Source organism: Poecile atricapillus, chromosome W (genome assembly GCF_030490865.1).
Source record: "Poecile atricapillus isolate bPoeAtr1 chromosome W, bPoeAtr1.hap1, whole genome shotgun sequence".
Lineage (NCBI taxonomy): Eukaryota > Metazoa > Chordata > Aves > Passeriformes > Paridae > Poecile > Poecile atricapillus.
The window spans coordinates 16,059,206-16,079,278 of NC_081288.1; the positions used below are offsets into that span (position 1 = coordinate 16,059,206).

The window sequence follows — 20,073 nt, forward strand, 5'->3', positions numbered from 1 at the left end:
TGCAAAAGAATTTGGTGGGGTAACAACTGCTGTCTGGCAGAATTGCAACACAATGAATAATGTATTACCAAAGGGTATCTGTATAGTTTGTGATAAGAACAATAAGAAAAGCTAGGCTGGACTCAAAACCAGTTTCACTGGTTTCCAGAATTCTGGGAAATATTTTAATCAATGTTATATTTTAAAAGCTAATCTTTTTGGTATGTTGCCATCTCCTCACTTCAGCAGCTGGCCTCTGGTGAAAAAGGAGCAAACTTCACAATCATAATCACAACCTTTCCCTGCCTCTGTGACAAAAATGACAGATTTCTAGTGGCAGCAAGGTGTTCCTTTCAGTGCTTTCACCTCACTCCAGTTCACATGGAGGACAGCTAAAGGCTGCCCTTCTTAATGTCAGGATACAGCTTTTCTTCTGAAGAGCTTTTATTTTGTCTTACTATATGTGTGCAGCAACACATGACCTCCTTTATGGCCCTAAACCCAGATAACTCCAGCTGCACCCCGAATATCCCACAGTTAATCCTTGCAGGCCATAAATATACTGAATGAGGCCCTTTGCTCTCTAGCAATTAAAAGCATTTGCTGGGATGAAAGTTTCTGGACTACCTGTTGGAGCTTGCCATTTCTGGGCACTACAAATACTTTTCCCTCACTAATACCAGGAAAGCAAAATTTTGGATGGGATTGTCTGAAAAAAACCCCTCCTTCTTTAAGATGTGCAGATTGGATAAAATGAAATGTACTCAGAATATGAAGGAGTGCTGATGTTCACTTTGCTACTGAGCACTTTTTATCAGTTAAAAACTCCATTATCTCCAAACTGCTAAAGGTGAGTTACTCCCAGATTCACTCAAGGATGGCATTGCCAGTACTTCTGAAATTATTTCATGGTATCTGACCATTCTTTCTAACTCATTCACCAAGGTTTAAGAAATTATAAAATCTTTTGCCAAATTCAAAGAGTAAAAGAATTATCCTCTTATTACAAGCAGAAGCTGGAAAAACGTGACATTCAAGAACATGAAAACCATAGACTGTGTGAGAAGCTTGAAAAATTTGCTGCTACAACTTTAGTTCATTGTTGTAAAATTATTTACATGTTTTTCATGCTTCTTAGGGACAGTGATATGTCAGTGAACCAGTGCCACTGGTTATCTGGCTAGAGGTTTTCTTTAGAAGGATGGAACACCTCTCCTATGAGTAAAGTCTGAGAGAACTGGGAATGTTCAGCCTAGAGGAGGCTCTGGGATGACTTTACTATGTGCTGAAGGGACACTACAAGACAGCTGCAAAGGGACTTTTTATAATGGCCTGGAGTGACAGGAAAAGGGGTGATGGCTTTAAGCTGAAAGGCCCTGGCACAGGTTGCCCCGAGAAGCTGTGGCTGCCCCATCCCTAGAGGTGTCCAAGGCCAGGCTGGGTGAGGCTTGGAGCAACCTGGGACAGTGGAAGGTGTCCATGCCCATGGCAGGGGTGGAATGAGATCTTTAAGGTCTCTTCCAGCCCAGACTATTCTGTGATTCTGTGGTCCTTGGAGACGTAACTGATGGGAACAGTTTTGATTTCAGCACCTTGAGATCTGTGTGAAAACCTGCAGAGCACAGTGGTATGCTGGCAGCAGTGGGTATGGGGCCCACACACCCACAGTTCCATCAGGTTTTCCTTGGGGAAGCTGCAGCTCCTGGTATTTACTCGCCGTGAGGGTGACCACTCTCAGTGCAGTCAGTGAGGGATGTCGGGGGCTCACTGTACCTCCTGTCACCTTTAAAATGAGCAGTTTTGCTGTGTATTCATTTACATAAAGTGAAGTAAACCTGGTCAGCCTCTTTGTTCTCTGTTCTCCACTCCTCACCTGAGATGGTCTTTGTGCACCTGGCAGCTTTAGGCCTCACCCTCAGCGTGAATGTCCCAGGAAAAGTATGAAAATGTGACTTGGGCAGATTTGATGTTCAGAAATGAAGGGAGCCTTAATGTACTACTGGTTTTTCTTTTAAATAACATGGGGTTTTAGCTATGGGATGATCTAGTTTCCTACCTACTCCAGGTAGTAAAAGCCACAGCTGCTCCAAAAGTAATGATTCAGTGATCATTAATAAAGGCCAGGCAGTTTTTTTGGAAACTGGTGAATAAGAGCAACTCAAGCCATAGAGACAAAATTATATTCAGCCAATAAAATCCTGAATCTTTGCCTGGTCTCTTACCAGGCTCTTTTCCAAGACAGCTCCAGTTCTTAACTCTGAAAAAAAAAGTTTTCTGCACTCTTAGGTTTTTTGAGTGAGCTGTATCCACCAGCTCAGGGATGGGTCTGACTACCATGAATGCAGACAGGGCAGGAGTGTGGAAGTGGAAGAGCAAGTCTTTTTGGGGGTAGGTAGTCTTTAAGGCAGGTTCAGCTGTACCATGCATTATGTATTACGTCTAAGAGACTTCTATGCTGATGGGCTGCCTGTCGCCTAAACCAATTGTCTTGGACTTGTTTTGCCTTAGGAGAACTCAGAGCCTTTCCCTCTCTGCCTGCTGGTGCGGTAGTATTCTCCACAGTGCCAGAGATATCCTGGAGCTCACCTAGAGATTTGCTCCCTGCTGAACTGTGGGTTTTGGGCAGGTTGTGCTCTAAGCTCAGAATCAGATTCAGCTCACACAGCTGTCCCAGAAGCACTGGCTCCTCAACCAGATGTGTAATAGAAGAATCTAGCAAGCAGACAGGTGGTCTGCAGAGCTGTGAGGTCTCAGGCTGTGAGTTAGGGACCAGCATCTCTGTGGATGTGTGTTCACTGCTTGCTGCATCCCAGCTCTGTGCTGGAGAAGACAGGGGCATGCTGTGCCCTGACTAAGCTCCCTGGGTGGAGGACATGGGCCCAGAGGCCAGGAAAGACCTGTGGGATAGAACAAACAAACAAACAAAACAAAACAAACCAAAACAAAAAAAAACCAAACCAAAACAAAACAAAAAAAAACCAAAACAAAAAAAAAAAAAAACCAAAAAAAAAAAAAGGTGGAAAAGCAGGGACAGGACTGAAAGGAGGGGCAGAGTGCATGCCAAAACAGGAGTAGTGCCTTTGTTCCGCTGTAAAAGCTGTCAGGGCTGCAGAGCTGCTAAAGCAGTCAACAGCTGGGGTAGAGTCCTGGGAACAGAGCTGGAGATAATTGTGGAGGTAGGAGATGCCATAAACTTGGGCTCGCAGACTGCTGAACTGAAAAAGAAGAGGTAACAGCATTTAGCCTGGCAAGGAACCCAAGAGCCATGGTGTAAAATGAGTCTCCTCTAACTCCTGCAGATGGCCAGCAGGTAGGAAAACTCCCTGTGTGTAAGGGGAGGGTGTATCTCGAGGGGAGGACTCAGGGGCTGGACTCAAATCAGGTGGTGAACTCAAAGTGTCCTCCCTGCTGGAGCTGGCTCAGGGCGGTGCTGACTTTACAACTGTCCAATGTCAACTGTTTCTGAAGTGCTGCTGGATACTGAATGCTGTGGCTCGGGAGCTCCAAACCATTTTTTACCTCCCTCTGAGAGAAGAAGAAGAAAGAGCTCTGGCCCCAAAACAGTCAAGACCTTTCTCAGGTCAGTCTTAAATTCTTACCTCTCCCAGCACCTGCTTCTCAAGCCCTGAGGATTTCACTGAGCCAATTTAATGCTCATGGTCAGACAGTTTAAACCCATTAGCTCCCAGCTATCTGAATAATTTTCTCCTGGGCTGCCAGCACACAGGCAGACTGCTCTAACCAGAACTGCAGAGCACTGCCACAGGACCTGGACCTTTGCTGACTGCTGTGGCCTGTGTGGTGAGCACTCAAGGGCTGACGAAATGCCACTGGCGAGATCCTTGTCCATGACATCTCTGAATGGGCTTCCTCAGTGTGAGGATGAAGACCTGCCCGTGGAGGATTTGTTGCTCTTTGAAATTTCCTGGGAAGTTACCAACAAAGGTTTGTACCACACTTGGGGGTTAGTATTGCTGTTTTCTCAGGAATGGAGGGAGGGATGAATGGCTGGAGATGAAAGGCATTCAGAGGGAGATTGGAGAGGGCTGCAGAGCTGCTGGATTGGAAGAAGTGCAAATGTGTAATCGTGCATACTGAGTGTGGGCAGCACCTGCCTGGGTTTGTGTGGGATGGGCAGAGCCAGGATGTCTCTGTGTCCTTTGTGTTCCACCAGCAGGGAGAGGGGGTTTGAACATATAAGTGGTAAATCTGAGTGTGCAGATATATATATTGCTTTGTACATACTTAGCTTTTGCTGTCCATGCAAATTCTCTTGGGAACGTCATGCATGGAAATGAGTTGTACAACAGAGATCAGATGCAGAGCAGTTTAGCAGCCCCCCCGTCAGCCTTCTAGACCAGTGTGGAGAAGAGGCCAGGCCTGGAGGTGGTATAAACAAATAGAGCTGTGTTACAGCCACTGAACAGACCCAGGGGTCAATGACCGGCAGCCTTTGTGTGCGAGCTGAAACTCTTCTGGACTGCTCTTTGCAAACACAGGTGGTGTCAGACAGGGGCTTCATTTGTTCATTGGTTGCTGCTGGTCAGGCAAAGGGCATGCTGCTTATTGGGCAAAAATCCTCCTGCCTCTGTTTCCAACTCACTTGTCAAATCATCCCCTTTCAGGGGTGTAGTTCTGTAAGCTTCCATTTTCACCACTAAAGTGAGTTAGTATGTAAATGATTGACCCCATGTGTGTTTTTGTCTTGGCAGGTAAATAGAGATTGTTCAGGAGAAGGGATCTGTAATTTGTTAAGAATTTAACTCTAAAGGGAAATGTGTGTGAGAGGATTGGGCAGTGCTGGGATTTATCCCCAGAGGGAAACTGAAATTACTGTTCTGTGATAATTTCTGCTGGTTTATATTGCTCTTTTTAGGGTAAGGAGCCCTATTAATACCCAGAGGTGGGACAGAGCAGATTTGGCAGTTTGAATCCCTGTGGGCTTATTTTTCAGTAGCTTCAGCTGAGATTCTAGAGTTAATTTACTAAAGCCACATGAGCATTTAGAGCATGCAGCATTCACTTTTGCAGTGTGCATGATAAGGCTTTGGCAAGCAGATGGCAGCAGAAATCTAGGAAATTCAGGAGCTCCCACTAACTTCTCTGAACTCCACAGCATACCTGTTTTCTGAATCATCTGGACCCAGTAGTTGTAGATATCACACAAGACATTTAGGAAAAAGTAACCAAATTAGGTTTTCCCAGAGCATGTACAAAAGGTAGTGAATCATTTAATCACCCATGGAACTCTGTCTGACTTCACTGGAGCCAAATCAACTGACACAGCTAAAATTTACTATTCACACATTTAATGAGACAAAGTCAATTTTATCCAGTATGTTTAAAAGTAATGTGTCTTTGCTTACGCCACTTTCCAAGCCCATATATTCAGACAGGGCTGAAGCAACATGGCATGGAAAACAATTTCTTCATTAGAATCTGACCTTGTACGAAGTTTCCATTAACCAACCTTGACATCTGTGCAAAACCCCTTTTATAAGCCTGTTTCAGCCTATTTTTCAGGTAAATTCTTGATACTGAGGGTTTGGGGGTTTTTCCTCAATAGCAAAATATTGGGAGAGTTGTCACAAAAGATATATTGGCTTAGGAAATAATAGCTTGTACTGTATATTTCCTATCTCCTTTAGCAGGAGGAATTGTTTATTTGATGAAATAAGCTGACCACACAGAGATTTAGTTCTGCTGCATGTTTTAGTGTTTGTGCTGCTGTATATGTTCCTAACATAGAGGGCAAGATAAACATTAGATACATTTATTGTCTGACAAGCTAATTTTGAGCATTTAAGATGAACGTTTCTTTCGTCCTTTCTGGCAATGCAAAGGTGTGTCAGAGGAGCTCAGGCTAAAGTTGTTTTGCATTTCTGAGGTGGTGTAAAGCTGCTGCTGCCCACAGGAGCAAATCTCAGCCTTTGTGTTAATTTTGTTTGCATCACCAGGTGCTTGGGTACATTTCCTCCTTGGCCAGGGCTGCTTCTTAGTAATCCCTCCATTTCTCTTGTGGCACTGACAATCAGGCTGAGTTGTGAGGAAGGTGATAGCAGAGCTCACAGGTGGATATCCATCCCCACACACTGTAACCAATGATCTTTACAGGTGATGAGCTGAACCTCCTCAGAGCCGGAGGATGTGAGGGGGTCCTGAAAATTGAAGAATATCTGATTCTGGAGAGAGAGAGGGTCTTCATGTGCCTGGCTGCCCACGGGGAGCAGGCATTCCCTGGGATTTTCCTGATGGTGCTGGCTGTTACCGAGGCATGAGGTGCAGCTGTAGGGAAGAACAAGATGGTTGTATGAACTCAGGGCTCTGAGATCTACAAGTATCCTTTATTTCCAGAGACTCATCTTTTCTGTGTCAGCAGCTGGAACAGAGAAGTTGTCTCTCCTTTTTTTTTTTTTTAACTTAGAGATCATTTAACACATGCGCTAATAAGGCAGAGTTTCTACTTCTCCATGTTTCCTTTTTGGATTTTCTGTCCTGGCTGCAGCCTCTGCTAAGTTACAACCTCTGACATGGAAAACATTGGCCTCTCAGTTACTGCTCTCACTCTTCTCTGTCTAGAGGAAGCAAAGATAAGGTAGCTGAAGGAGAAAATGGGAAATAAAAAAGGCTTATCTGCCAGTGCCACTGTCCCTCACCCTTCCCCCAAGTCACATGATAGAGAACTTGCCACCAGAACTAAACACAGTATGGAAATCCTCCGGCATTGAAAGTGCTCTGCCAAAGAAATGAGAAATGAGCAGTTTGTTTTGTGAGATTTCCTTCACTTTAGTTGGCTTTTCACTGGTGGGCAAAACCCTGTGTAAAGTGGATCTACAGTGTTTCTGTGGCAGAAGGTGAAAAATGCAGGCAATGAAAGGTCCCAGTCCACTGCAGTGCCACAAATCCTGGGGGAGATCAGTATTTTTAACTCTTCCTTTCCTGCCTGGCCATCATGATCTAGTAAAGCCGGGTCTGGTCATATAGCAGTGAAAAAAAAGACTGGTTTCTTTCCTCCATGGCATAAAGATCAATAAAAGCTTTAAGCACAGCAGCACAAAAGAAATGGCTACCAAGCTATGGAGATTTTGTGCCTGGGTTTGTCTGTAGTGGATTTTCTGACACATTAGTTAGAAGGGCTGAGAATGTTCAAGATCTGCTCTTTTCTCTAGAAAGATGTCTTGAAAATAATTCCAGTGATATTTAGATTAGCACTCCTTGCTGTACCACTCATAGCTTTTAGATAGAAAGTAGAAGAATGCTTAAAAATGCTGGGCAAACAGCCAGCTTATGTCATCATTCAGCTGGGAACAGCTTAGCTCAAGAGTCACTGGTAGATGAATCTCAAATGGATTTTTTTTCCCATCCTCACTGGAATGAAGACTGTGCTAAAAACAAAACTTGTTTCAGCTCTCCCTGGAGCAGAGATCTCAGTTCAGTTTCTTTGGTGAAAAACTGGACTCTTGGAAATTAAATCCTGCATCCAATGAAGTCAGTAGGACCAGAATTTTACCTCCTCTGTGTCTTCCCATGATGAAACTTCCTTGGGAGAAGGTGATTACTGTAATTTGTGACACAGCTGAAGTAACACCTTTTGGAGAGTGGGGATGTGCTGGCATAAACTTGGCATAAGCACAGCCTCAGAGCTCTGTGCATTTATAGAGTGGGGTGGAATATCAATGTCAAATCAATTCCAAATGAAATCCTGTGGACTGCAGATGATGCACACAGAAATAGCTTTTTGATTGTGGACATCTGTCATAAATTTCAGCGGTTCAATGTTATTTCAGAATATGTTTGGGATGTCAGTATTTCAAAGAATGTGGAGATCTGTCTCCTGAGGAGTCCCAGCTACAAACATAGCCCCAAAACCACAGGAAAAATATCTGCTGGCTGAAGATGCCAGTTGTTTTTCACCTGACACATTTTCTAGCCTGATTTTATTAATGGCAGCTCAATAGACATCAATCAATCAAGCAATCAAATTCCATTCAAATGTTAGAAACAAGTTAAATTCAAGTTTTTATCACACCTGTGCAGATCAAAGACAGTTTCTGAGGAGATGGGTGAAATAATTGATGTAATGAGTGACTGTGGCAGTGAAATCAGTTTGAATCCTGAGCCTGGGCTCATCCTGCTCCCATGGATCCTGTGGCACTCATGGTTCTCAGGGAAGCTTTAATGCCTTCCTAGTGGTCTGGTCAGGACAAAGCAAAGAAGCTGCAGAGCCCTGGAAGCATCCTGATCCTCTCTCTGTGTAGCAAAGGTGTGTGGGAAAGGATCAGTGACCACTCCACTTACCTCTGTCCCACTTCCATAGTTCACTGTCTACTTCTCTCCCTCATTTTTGGTTTCTGCTGCTCCTTCCCTCTGTCCTGCTGCAGTGTGGGGTGGGTAGCAGGACAAGCTCTTACTGCTGCTTGGATTTTAAATATACAAAAGAAATGATGCAGCAGGACTTGAAACAAGGAAGAAAGAAAATGCTGGAGTGGCACAGAGAACTCCTTTAGACAAATTCATAGTAGTGTTAACATATATAAAAAGACTTAGACTTTTAAAATAATTTTGTAGAATATTTTCTGAGAAAGTATTTTGGCTTAATATTCTATTTTTTAAAGAGGTTGGTAAAAAGAGGTCAAACTTCCCTTAAATTAACAAAATCCTTCTTTCCCAGATATCTTAGCTCCCCTTTCTGGGCCAGTTTATTTTTTTCCCCTAAAATAAACAAACAAACAAACAAACAAACAAATAAATAAATAAATACATAAATAAATGAGAAAGACTGGAAGGGAGCTAGATGGGGAAAAGATTTGTTTTCATTTATTGGTGAAAAGGTTAAGAGTGTGTTTTAAAAATAAATAATATAAATATATTTCTTTCAAGGATGTTTTAAAATCTAACTAAAACTTAATATGTTTGAATAAAGCATTTTGTTGAACATCAGAAAACTAAACTGTTCCTGTAACAACATTTTACTGCTAATTCTCCTTATCTGTGATTTCCAAAACAGTTCTTTTGTTCTGATCTGTACTGATTCTCTATCTGTTTCTCATTTTGTCTTGTCTTGTCATTTCTTGTTTGTCTTAACCCTGTTTCAAAGTACAAAACTTCAGAGGCAACATAGAGAAACTTGCAGCATTTTGATACATCCCTGCTGTTTGGAAAGGTTTTCTGTTTGTAGCATGACATAAGACATTATATTAGAGAAGAAAAAGAAGGTTTACCAAATTGTTGAAGCAATTTGAGAATTCTGTGAGGTGAATATGTAAACCCCTACTTTGCTTTTCAGTAGGGTATGTAATGTTTTGCTTACTGGCACAGGTATTTCCAGGGAATTCAATGCAACTGAGCATATAGAAACTATTTCTTAAAGATAGGTAATGTGTTCTTTGAGTTTGCTATGGAGAAGTGTAATTTCAAAAGTCAACACATTATTCTAGACGTTGCTCTGTTCTTCTCAAGATGTCTTTTTTAAGTTATACCAAACACTTCCTACATACATAGTTTCACTTGCAGTTTCCCTCCGCTGTCAATTAAACGTTATGCACAGACATGCTTTGTGAGTCATATTTCCACAGTAACAGGGAAGACAAAAGCAAGTCTGGGGGCCAGGTAACACTGCTTTCTTTTATCACAATTACCTTCTGAGGGGTTTTAACAGCCTGTGGAATGCACTCTTTGGATTTTATCATAAGTACTTTTAATTGCATTTAAAATTGCATCAGGGCCCTGAAAAGTTTTTTACCTTGCTGTGCAACAGATTTCCAGAGCACAGCACACTCTCCATTCTTTCCCCCATAAGAGGTCTTCTATACATCTTTGGCCCTTTAAGGCACACAGGGATCCTAAGGAGAACCTTGTGGAAACAAACACTCAGATGCTGCTTGTGTGAAACAAAGATCCAGACTCTACCCAGCTCTGAGCTGCAGCTTCCTCATTTCTCTTCAAATCTGTGGCTGTGGAAACTCAGCTACGTTGCCAATCCCAGTGTTGAACCCCTTGCAGTATGGAAGAGGCTGATCCATGCTCCTGGGATTGGGGAAGGAGCTTTTGCTTTACTCTAGGCATACGCAGCTTTATCATGATATTTAGTGTCTTTCATCTTGCAAGTCATATTTCCTCTTTTTTCCTGGATCACCAGGCTGCTCTGCACTGAAGTCTTCCCTCATTCTAAGTTCTGTATCCCTGCCAATTCAAACCAGCCAGTTTCATGAGTAAGATTTCTACTGAGCCTCATATTTATCCATTTTGGATTGAAGCCCCTTATGCTCCTATGATGAATTTACCACCCTAAAAAACAGATGTATCATAGTAACTATTGCTTTATAGGCTGAATGTTCTGACTTGTCTCAGATAATTAAAATTTTATGTTTATCTGAATCAAACCTATTCAAATAGACTCTCTCAGCTTGTGAGCAGAGGATCTCGGAGGGAAAATACAGTGTTGTTTATCTAAGAGTCCTCTAAATCTCTGTCCAAAGCAGCCATGGAAGAATATGATGACTATGAATTAGTTTCTTAAGCTTTCTGGTCCTGCTGAAGGGGAGAGTAATAGGTTTCACATAGGTTTCCTTCTGTAGTTCCATGTCTACATGACATGAAACTCTTGAACTGACAGCTTGTTTTAGGAACAGACATCTGTAAAATTCTTGTCTTCTTAGGTCTTGAATTATTAAGGGTAATAATTTATTGTACTAATTCTACTTAGCAAGCTGGTAAATTGGAACTGCATTTTTTTTCTCTTTGTAAATACCTAGAATCTTGAGACATGAAAATATTAAGACTAGAAATCCTTGCAGCATTCAGAACAAATGGGATATTTGTAGAGAAAAAGCATTTAAGTGAACAATTTCTTTTCTAGGAGAATAATTAAGACTGTAGTTCTGTCATATGGCTCCTCAGGGCTGCAAGACACCAGGCTTTGCAGAAGGCTTTCTGTAGTTGTCAGGGGATACATTTTAATTAATACAGGAACTAATCTCCCAAAGTGCTGAGCAACTTCAGCTGCTGTGTTGTACATACCAGTGGCAGATTTTTAAGAAGAGTTAGGTAACTTCTCAAAGTTTTTAATTCAGTTGGATGTGGTGCATTGGCACCTCTGAATATCCCAATAGCTTTAAAAGGGTGAGCCTAGAGTGCCAGCTCTCAATCCCTGGCAGCTTTCCATGCTGACTCCATAGGTAATTTTGATGTCACTGCTGGAAGCTGCAGCACCATCTCCTTCCCCGGAGCCAAATATTTCCAAAGCTTCATATTCAGTGGAGGAACAAAATTTTATGTAGAAGCACCAAGCCTTTCTATAGTGTTTCTTTTGCTCTTTGTACCTGTTGAGCTCCCTCTCTTCACCTTGCTGGAGCTGCACTCATTGTCTCTGGTGCACAGCAGCTGCTTGGCTTCAGGTTTTATTTTTCCTTGCCATCCCTCTCCCTTGCTGGATTCAAGCATCCCCTATTGTTCTTCTGACTTGGTGGTGGTGCAGTGTCCACTGCCTGGCACCCTGGGGACTGCAGCAAAGGGAAGTTTGCCCTGCCAGTGCATGAATTCCAGGGCTGGCTGTGGAAAACTGTGAGGAGGAGCAGCTAAAGGACTCTTGCACACCATCTGCAATGCTGGATAGATCTGTATTGACTTGGCAAGGGATGCTGCTGGATTCTCTTAAACATTTGAATGCTGCATTTGTTTTTAAAGCAGACAATATTTTGGTGAAAGATGCTACAGACATTTATATTGTCAGTGTAGGCTACATTCCCTCCAACTTTAACAGCTCTTCAAGACTGATAGTGGAAGAAGACTCCTTATGCTTTAAGGATATTGGTTTAAGTCCATTTTATAGCCAATAGTCAATGAAATCCATCAGTTCCTCAACTTCTCTTAGTGATTTGTGTCAAACAAGCACAGTTCTTACCACATGATGAAAAATAGGTTTGAAAATCATAACTGTGCCAATAAAACAAAAGCAGAAGGCTGTGCTTGGGATACAGCAGAATCAAGATTAGACATGGGAGAGTGGAAGTATGAGGCCCAGGATTTTAATCTCTCAGCTGAACTGTGAATCTCTGATATCATTTAAGAGACAGAACTTCCATTTATTTGGTTGAGGCTGGATTTCAATTAAAACCTACATATGTGAAGGGATTTGACTAGCAGTGTATCTGATCCACAGGTGGGTTGGACCTTAGTACAGAGATCTGTGGCCTGTGCCCCTTTCTAATTTTTGTTCTTTGTGATCTTTTGCAGTGGGAGGCATTTACACTGTGATCCAGACAAAAGCCAAAACTACGGCAGATGAGTGGGGTGAAAACTATTTCCTGATTGGCCCCTATTTTGAGCAGAATGTGAAGACTCAGGTGGAATTCTCTGAACCTCCAAACCCTGCAGTTAAGAAGGCAATGGACACCATGAAAAGCCAAGGGTGTCAGGTAAATCAGATGTGCTGCTGCTTCCCAGGGCAACAAATCTGACTCTGAGAAGATTAAAGTTTGGGTTAATGCTCTTGTCGTTCCACTTGACACAGCAGTCCTGGTCAATGTCACAACGGGAAAGGCTTGGAATCCACTGTTAGAACAGCAGAGTCAATTCATTAAAGGTTATTTTTGAGGAAGAACCAGTTCATCCAATTATGGGTTTTAACAGTCATTTATCTGCAAGCTGCTTAATTGGATTAATGACTTATTTATCTGGTCTCTAAGTATGGTGAGATTTTAGTAGATATAATATGACCTTACTTTGAGCCTTTACATTTCACATTCTTGCAAGGGAATAAGAAGAGTGTTCCATTAGCTCTCAGTTTTTCTAATGAAGCATAGTGCTGAGCTGAAAACCAGAAAAGGACTTGAGAAAAGCACTGAGGTGACAAAGAATCTACTTCCTCAGTTCAGTGCAACCAGCTGTCAGTTCCCTGGGAAGAGAGGTTAAACCACGACACAAGAAGTGGATTCATCTCCCTTTCCAACATGATTTTAACCAGTGTTTTCTGTGTGATCTCATAGCCTTTCTGAGACTTGGTTTCTCCAACAATAAAGTAGGAATAAACTTCTTCCTGTAAAGATTATCTGCTACAAGAAATATATTATCTGCTGTGTTGGTGGGAAATGATTAAAGCAGCAAGCAGCTTTGGTTACATGAAAATGAGTGGAAAGTAACTCATGCTAAATTTGCCCTTCTTTCTTGAAGTCCTTATCAGAGATGTAGAAGCCTGCACTCTGTGTTGAGTCCCTCAGACATGCCTGTTTGCAGGAGGAAAAATTGTCTGCTCATTATGTGTACTGAACAGATGTGGAGAGCATCGAGAGGCAGCAGCAGGGAAGTGTTCTTAGCGTTGCTGGGGGGATTGACATACTTCACTGTAGAAATTCCTAAAGGTCTTGAGCTGCTGCTAGTTGTGGCACTGGCAATGTGTTGTCTCCCTTTGTAAGTGCAGTTGTGCTGTTCTTAGGATCTAATGCCCTGTTTTGCAGATGTTTCTTGTTGGATGAGTGTGTGCCACAGCTTGAGAGAGTGTCAAGTGACATGATGCTTGCATTGTACAGGCTCAAACTGAAAGGTCCAATCTCCCATTTCTTTCTTATCTTTTTCAGATTTTCACAGATGATTGATCAAGTTTTCAGTGTTGCCTCTGGAACATGGCTAAAGACTTCTAGGGCAGATTGATTGCAATGCTTTATATTTTTCCAGCAATGCATCCAATTTAATCAGCCACCTCTACCAGCCCAACATGTGTATGGTGCTGCTGGAGTATTCATACACAGCAGCAAATCTGTCCCAGGGACGTCAAATACAGCTTTGACCTCCAATAATGACGCTCTAGTTTCCAGGAGCTGCACTTATCCTATTAACATTTATGTCTGGATTTTGCTTATGCATCACAATGGATGGTTTTAAACCAGGGGACCTAGGAATTCTTCCAAACTTCTCAGGTCAAGCGTGTTCCTTGCCACAACCTGACCCCGTATTTAGATGAAGTCTGGGTTCCATTCATTTTCCTGAATAGCAAATCTGGAGAGTCTGAAAAAAATACATGAGGCATGAAAAGGAGGAAAAACCTGTCTTTGTTATGACTTGTACTTTTTGTGAAAACAGGCCAAGGGCTTTTCTCTTTTTTGTTTTCAAGACCTGACCTCTCTTCAGCTCATTGTAACATCAGGGCTGGGTTCAACCCCTGAGCTCCCAGCCGTTTTGATGGCAGATTTAATGTGAAATAATTTGACTTTGCAGACTGTAGTGTGGGCCCAGCTGGGTTGGGCAGGCCAGTGAGGGCAGTGAAGTTGTAAATATTCTTAGAAATGTTTAACTATACCAATGGAGACAAAGCAGGAAAGCTGCATTTTTAGCCTGAAGTGATTTTAGGTATTGAAATACTTTCTGATAGATTCTTCCACTCTTCCAAATGGAAGTGGAATCCTCCCCCCCGTTCTGCTTCTGGGGAAGGAGGAAGAAATGACATAGTAGATACAGGTACCAAGCAGCAGTCCTACAAAACCTCTCCCCAGTAATCAGGCATAAATAACAAAAGACTGGAGACATATATGAGTGAAAGAAAATAATTTTAAAATAAGAACAGAAGTAGCATAGATGCTTCTATGAAGAAGAAGACCTCATTATTCAAGCAAGTGCAGTCTTCCTAACCATGTCTTTTCTTTTATGGAAAAGAAGTTAATACTGCAATGAAAATCTAAAGTTAAAGTCTTAAAAATAGAATGTTCCTAAAGATTATAGTTTCCTTTGTTTCAGTATTACTCCATGTATTTTGCTAGGAAAACTGTAAGTCCTGGGTGTGTAGGACTATGAACACACATTCTTTGTGTGAAATACTTCAGATTTGATGGATGAAGATCATTGTGCTAACTGGCCTCTACATTCACTTTAACATTTTGTTTCTGTCCTTCTTATCCTTTCCTCCTTTCCATAGGTCTTTTTTGGAAGATGGCTGATAGAGGGCAGCCCATATGTCTTACTGTTTGATATAGGATCAGCAGCTTGGAACCTGGACAAGTGGAAAGGTGAATTTTGGGAAGTCAGCAACATAGGAATCCCTTTTCAGGACCGAGAAGCCAACGATGCTGTGATTTTTGGATCATTAACAGCCTGGTTTTTGAAAGAGGTACAGTTTTTAAATCTGGAGACTTGCAGACCAAAACTGTCTTTGGGATGTGGTTCCTATTCTCCAGTTTGAAAACTAAGGTTTTTAGGAAGTTGATCTTAATGTAGATAAAATTGTATTTAAAACTTAAATGTTAAGTGGTCATTTAAGTACATTTTTCCAGAGGAAGGGCAGTGGGGCTGCCCAGTGCAGAGTCTGAGTGACTGTGCTTGCCAGAACCCTCAAAAACTCTAGAAAGGAGTCTGTTCTGAGGCACTAGAGAGGCACACATTTTTCTTGTCCTAAGAATTAGGGCTGTTGGAAATCAAGGCACATGACCACTTAAAATGGTACTGTTTTGTCACAAGAAGAAAAGCAAGCACATAGAAGGCTTCACAAAAAAAGCCCAAAACAAACAAACAAAAACCAAAATAAAAAAAATTCTGGGCTGGGTTGATGGACAGGATAATGCATGTTTTCTATATTTCTTTCTATTTTCAGCTTTCCTGTCAGTTTGATGACAAGCCCAATATAATTGCCCATTTCCATGAGTGGCAGGCAGGAGTGGGTTTAATCCTGTCTCGATCACAGAAACTCCCTGTTGCCACAATTTTTACTACCCATGCAACTCTGCTGGGGAGATACTTGTGTGCAGCCAGTATTGACTTTTACAACAACCTGGACCAGGTAAGAGACATTTTTCTCATTCTTCTCTGTTTATTTTTAGCTAATCATCTCCTGGCTCCCTTTCTGTTTACTGTGTTACACCATTTATTGAATTTTCTGTCTTGTGTGTGATCACTTATGACTGACCCACAGCTGGTTGTTGATTCCAGAGCACAAGACATGGTATTTGTAAGATCATGAGGTGTCTAGGCATGAGTGCCCTTGTGTCATCTGACAGGTCTGAAAGCTCACTGGAAAATAGTAAAACCTATTCAACCCTAGACAACATCTGACCCTTCAGGTGCAGCCTCACAACAGCCTTCCTTAATGTAACACAGTAGAAAAAATAACCAGTAGCCCTCCTCTTGTGAAAAATTGTGGAGGATGATGGCTGCTTTTTTTTCCCCCGAGCCTGCTTCTTAATTTTTACAAACCATAATCAGTCCTAATTTCAAGCATTTCAGGTTTGGCCTCATTTGTCACTGGCAAATGTAGGAAATATTTTCTCGTCCAAAAGACCCACATGTGTTTCTTGGGATCTTTGTAAACTGTCTTTTGGTTTTGATTTTCACTGTTCTCTTTCTGCTCAAAGCATAACACAAACCAATGTTTCAAGGACCCAAATGTTTTTAGCACTGCCATCTTTGGGGTACTTTGCATGATCTGGAATTTCTTACATGGTCACAGACAAACCTGAATTCAAGAGGCTTTTCCATTCCAGCACTTAGTGAAGGTAGAGGTAGATGAAAGAACCACATTGTTCATGCACTTCCCTAGCTAAGATCGGTGAAGAGAATTACATGGTTGGTAATTTTCAGTTGGATGTTTGAAGTTTGACACTTTGGGGAACTGTCTTTCAACGACAAGGCCTAAGCAGTTGTGTACTGCTGGCCTGACTCAGGAACAGAAAATCATGGAATCATGGAATGGTTTGTTTTGTTTGGTAAACATCACTTCATTCCAACCCCTGCCTTGGGCAGGGACACCTTCCACTATCCCAGCTTGCTCAGAGCCACATCCAACTTGGCCTTGGACACTGCCAGGGATGGGGCAGCCACAGCTTCTCTGGGCAACCTGTGCCAGGGTCTCACCACCCTCACAGGCGAGAATTTCTTCCTTATATCCAATCTAAACCTGCTCTCTGTCACTGTGAAGTCATTGCCCCTTGTTCTGTCACTCCAGGCCCTTGTAAATCATCTATACTAGTCTCCTAAGTTAGTTATGGTTGTTAGGTGCATTAATAAGGCAGCATGAATATCACAGTCGTGCTGTGGAGGAGTCCAGACATTCTTGTTCCCTCATTGTCTCTTTATGTGTATATATGCATAATATAGAATGGTTTGTTCTGATTCTGGTTAATTCAGTGAGCTGCAAGCAGTCTGAAAATTAGACTTTCTTTTCTCAAAGCAACTGTTTTTTTCTCTTCATGATAAATTTGGGGGCCTCACCCTTGTTCGTGTACTCAAAAGAAAAGTTAATGATCTCACATCTTAGTGATCCTGCAGACTTTAATATATTTATAAACTAGCCACAGTATTAATACATTTTCTTCTGTTCATATATTATATGGACACCTTTACGTGTAAAGGCACTATCCATCCTGCAAAGCCTCACAAATCCCATTGGTAACCATCAGCTATGTCACAAATACAGAAATGTCTATTCAGATTTTATTCTAAGAATATGTGGAATGAAAAATAAGTATCCATTTCAGATATTTTTCTAAATTGCTGTAAATAATACTTAAGGGAAGAAAATAGTGGATTTCTAGGCTGTAATGCTTTATAACCTCTGTGGATTGACATTTAAAGGTACTAATAGAGGAAATTATATCAAACTGTTATACCATTGTTTAATATTTCTATAGGATGCTAAAACTCTTCCTGGAAAAGTTAACTGAGGACTTCTTTGGCTGTGCAAAGATCACCTTGGCCCAAAACGCAGTTGAGACACAAGAGGCTCATTTCGAATACCATAATTAAATAACAGAGAGCTAGATCTTCAGACATATTCTTGTTGTTGCCTTCTAGCAGCAAACTATTTAGGTCAAACAAGCAATTTGTCAGTGAAGAAGATTCTTTTAGGGCTTCCTAATGTTTAATCTTTGGAGGAAGCAATATTTTTTAGAGCATTTCATTCCCTCCTACCCTAAAGTAAAATAGCTGGGTTTCCTGTTGTAGTGCTATTGCATAAATATTTTCCTTTGAAGTATAATTAAGTTCTCAGTTTTGACCAGTGTTTCACAGCTAGAACACAGTTCCCACCAGGTAGCAGCTGAGATGGGGGGAAAGATGCAGCTGCAGGATGTATTGTGCCAGATGTCACAGAGAAATGCCTGCAGCACAGATTGAAAGTGCATGGCCTTATTGTGCCTAGACACAATCAGGCATGTACAGCTCATACAGAGAAAAGAGGAAACCTCATATCTTTGTTTCGACTCCCCAACAAAGTCCCCAAATTGCTGAGCTAGGATGCCTGGTAGATAGTTCTACATCACCCACACAGTGCAGGACTCTCCCACTGCACTGTCAAACCATCCTCACAGAGAAACAGGACTAGAAGATGCAAGATCAGTAGAGTCCTGAACTGTACACTACCAAAACCCCCTGTTTCATGAGCTGAGGGCACATATCAGTATGTAATCTGTAAGAGGACATTTTCAGGGGGGCTGCAAAGCCAGTCAGCCTAGTAGAGGAGAACAGTGGATGGCCGGAAGATGGGAGGGTGCATTATAGATGTAAGACTGTAATGTTCTGTGAGTCCTGACCTCTTCCTGAGCCATCTGCTCTTTGCCTCAGTCAGAGATGGGATCCTGGTTCTTAAGGCAGCATTACAGCTTAGCAACTAGACATGGCACTCAGGGCTGTGCCTTCATTGACAAGGTGGTGATCGGTCAAAGGTTGGACTCAGTGATCTCTGAGGTCTTTTCCAACCTTAATGATTCTGTGATTAAAGTTTGAGCTTATACAATTCCTATATTCTTACAGTTTCAACTCAGTTCATCTGGACTGGCTGCAATTTATCTGCCTCTGCTCCAGTGAGAACCTGGGTGTTAAACTCTTAGCAGGTGCTCAGGAGCACAGTGACCACCAGAAGTAATGGTCTAGTGTTACTATTTAGTGCATATTTTAGTACCTAGATTGACATTTAATTCACTCCCATCCTGGAGAAAGGAAGGGAGGGAAAACCAAAAGAGCAAAACAGGGGGTGACATGCAGTAACTGTTAGTGTCTTTACTTCTATTTACTTTTCATTATTTGAAGAACCCTGGGTAGATGACTGGGCTAGGAACTGCTCACTAAACCTTTGGGTTACTGGCTTGAACTCTTTCAAACTCAACTCTTCCTAATTTCAATAACAAGCAGGGTTTGTTATGAGTTTAATTCTCAAAAGAAGTTTAAGAATTTTTGTATGTCTAAATAATCCAACCAACAGAGCATTTTCCCATTGTCTCCATGTCCAGTGTAACTTTTACATTGGTGTGTGAGATTTCTTTGTTGCCAAGATAAACTGAACCAAAATTGCTAAAAGTTAGGAATTTCTCTGAAAAAAATCTCTAAGTCTGTGGTGCCTTTCTGTCTTCAGGAGGAATTGACTTCTTAGCTGAAGATTGAGAATATTAATCTGTTATTGTTTTCCCCATTGTTTAAAGGGACTGATTTAGTTTTTTGTTTGTTTTGCGTGGAGATTTTTTGGTATCCTTTCATCTCTTTAGAGTTTTAAATAGACCAGCACCTTTCATAAATAGACTGAGACACTGATGATTCAGACAAGTTCCTAGGTGAATAGACAGCCAATTTTGGGAAACTATTTAACCTGGAATTTCATCTTAGAGGTCAACATCTGAAATTATTTTTGGGACTACTGGTCTGGCATCATGAGAAATTTGTATGCTTCAGCCTCTGATGCTTCTTACTAAAAAAACCACTTTGAGTTTTTGGGAAAAGTGTTCTAAGAAGAAGGGAAAAAAGGTTAGTCATAGTCTTCATTGCCTTTTTCCTTAGGTTGACTTGCTGGTGTGTAACACTTCTGTTTAGAACTTGGAACATTTTCATTCAGCTCACGGAGGTGCAGCTGAATTTCATTTGCAAAGTGGTGGAAAACCCTGTCTCAAGAAGCATAAAGCAAAAAGTACTAAAAATCCCAATTAAAATGAATAGTCAAGAGCTTTTTTTCTGACAGTATCTTACTCCAGTTAGCGTGGTACTGTCCAGTTTGTCACCGTGCTCACTGTTACACAGAGCTAACCCACTTTGTCAGCAGAGCAGCTGATGAAAATCTGATTTAAGCCAGGAAATGTAAATTTCATTCTCTTTTGGCCTGGCAGAGCTATACCAGAATGAAAGTTCTCT

General features: G+C 41.6%; 1 protein-coding gene across 1 annotated transcript in view; it reads left to right on the forward strand.

Annotated features, from left to right (window-relative positions):
• Positions 1-3,381: 3,381 nt before the first annotated feature.
• Positions 3,382-20,073, forward strand: part of LOC131592147 (glycogen [starch] synthase, liver-like) — a 41,312-nt gene continuing 24,620 nt past the window's right edge. Inside the window, exons 1-5 of the mRNA XM_058863453.1 lie at positions 3,382-3,559; positions 3,700-3,924; positions 12,214-12,395; positions 14,885-15,076; positions 15,557-15,742. Of these exons, the coding sequence (XP_058719436.1) occupies positions 3,804-3,924; positions 12,214-12,395; positions 14,885-15,076; positions 15,557-15,742 (681 nt within the window). The 5' untranslated portion in view covers positions 3,382-3,559; positions 3,700-3,803. The remainder of the gene's footprint in view (positions 3,560-3,699; positions 3,925-12,213; positions 12,396-14,884; positions 15,077-15,556; positions 15,743-20,073) is intronic.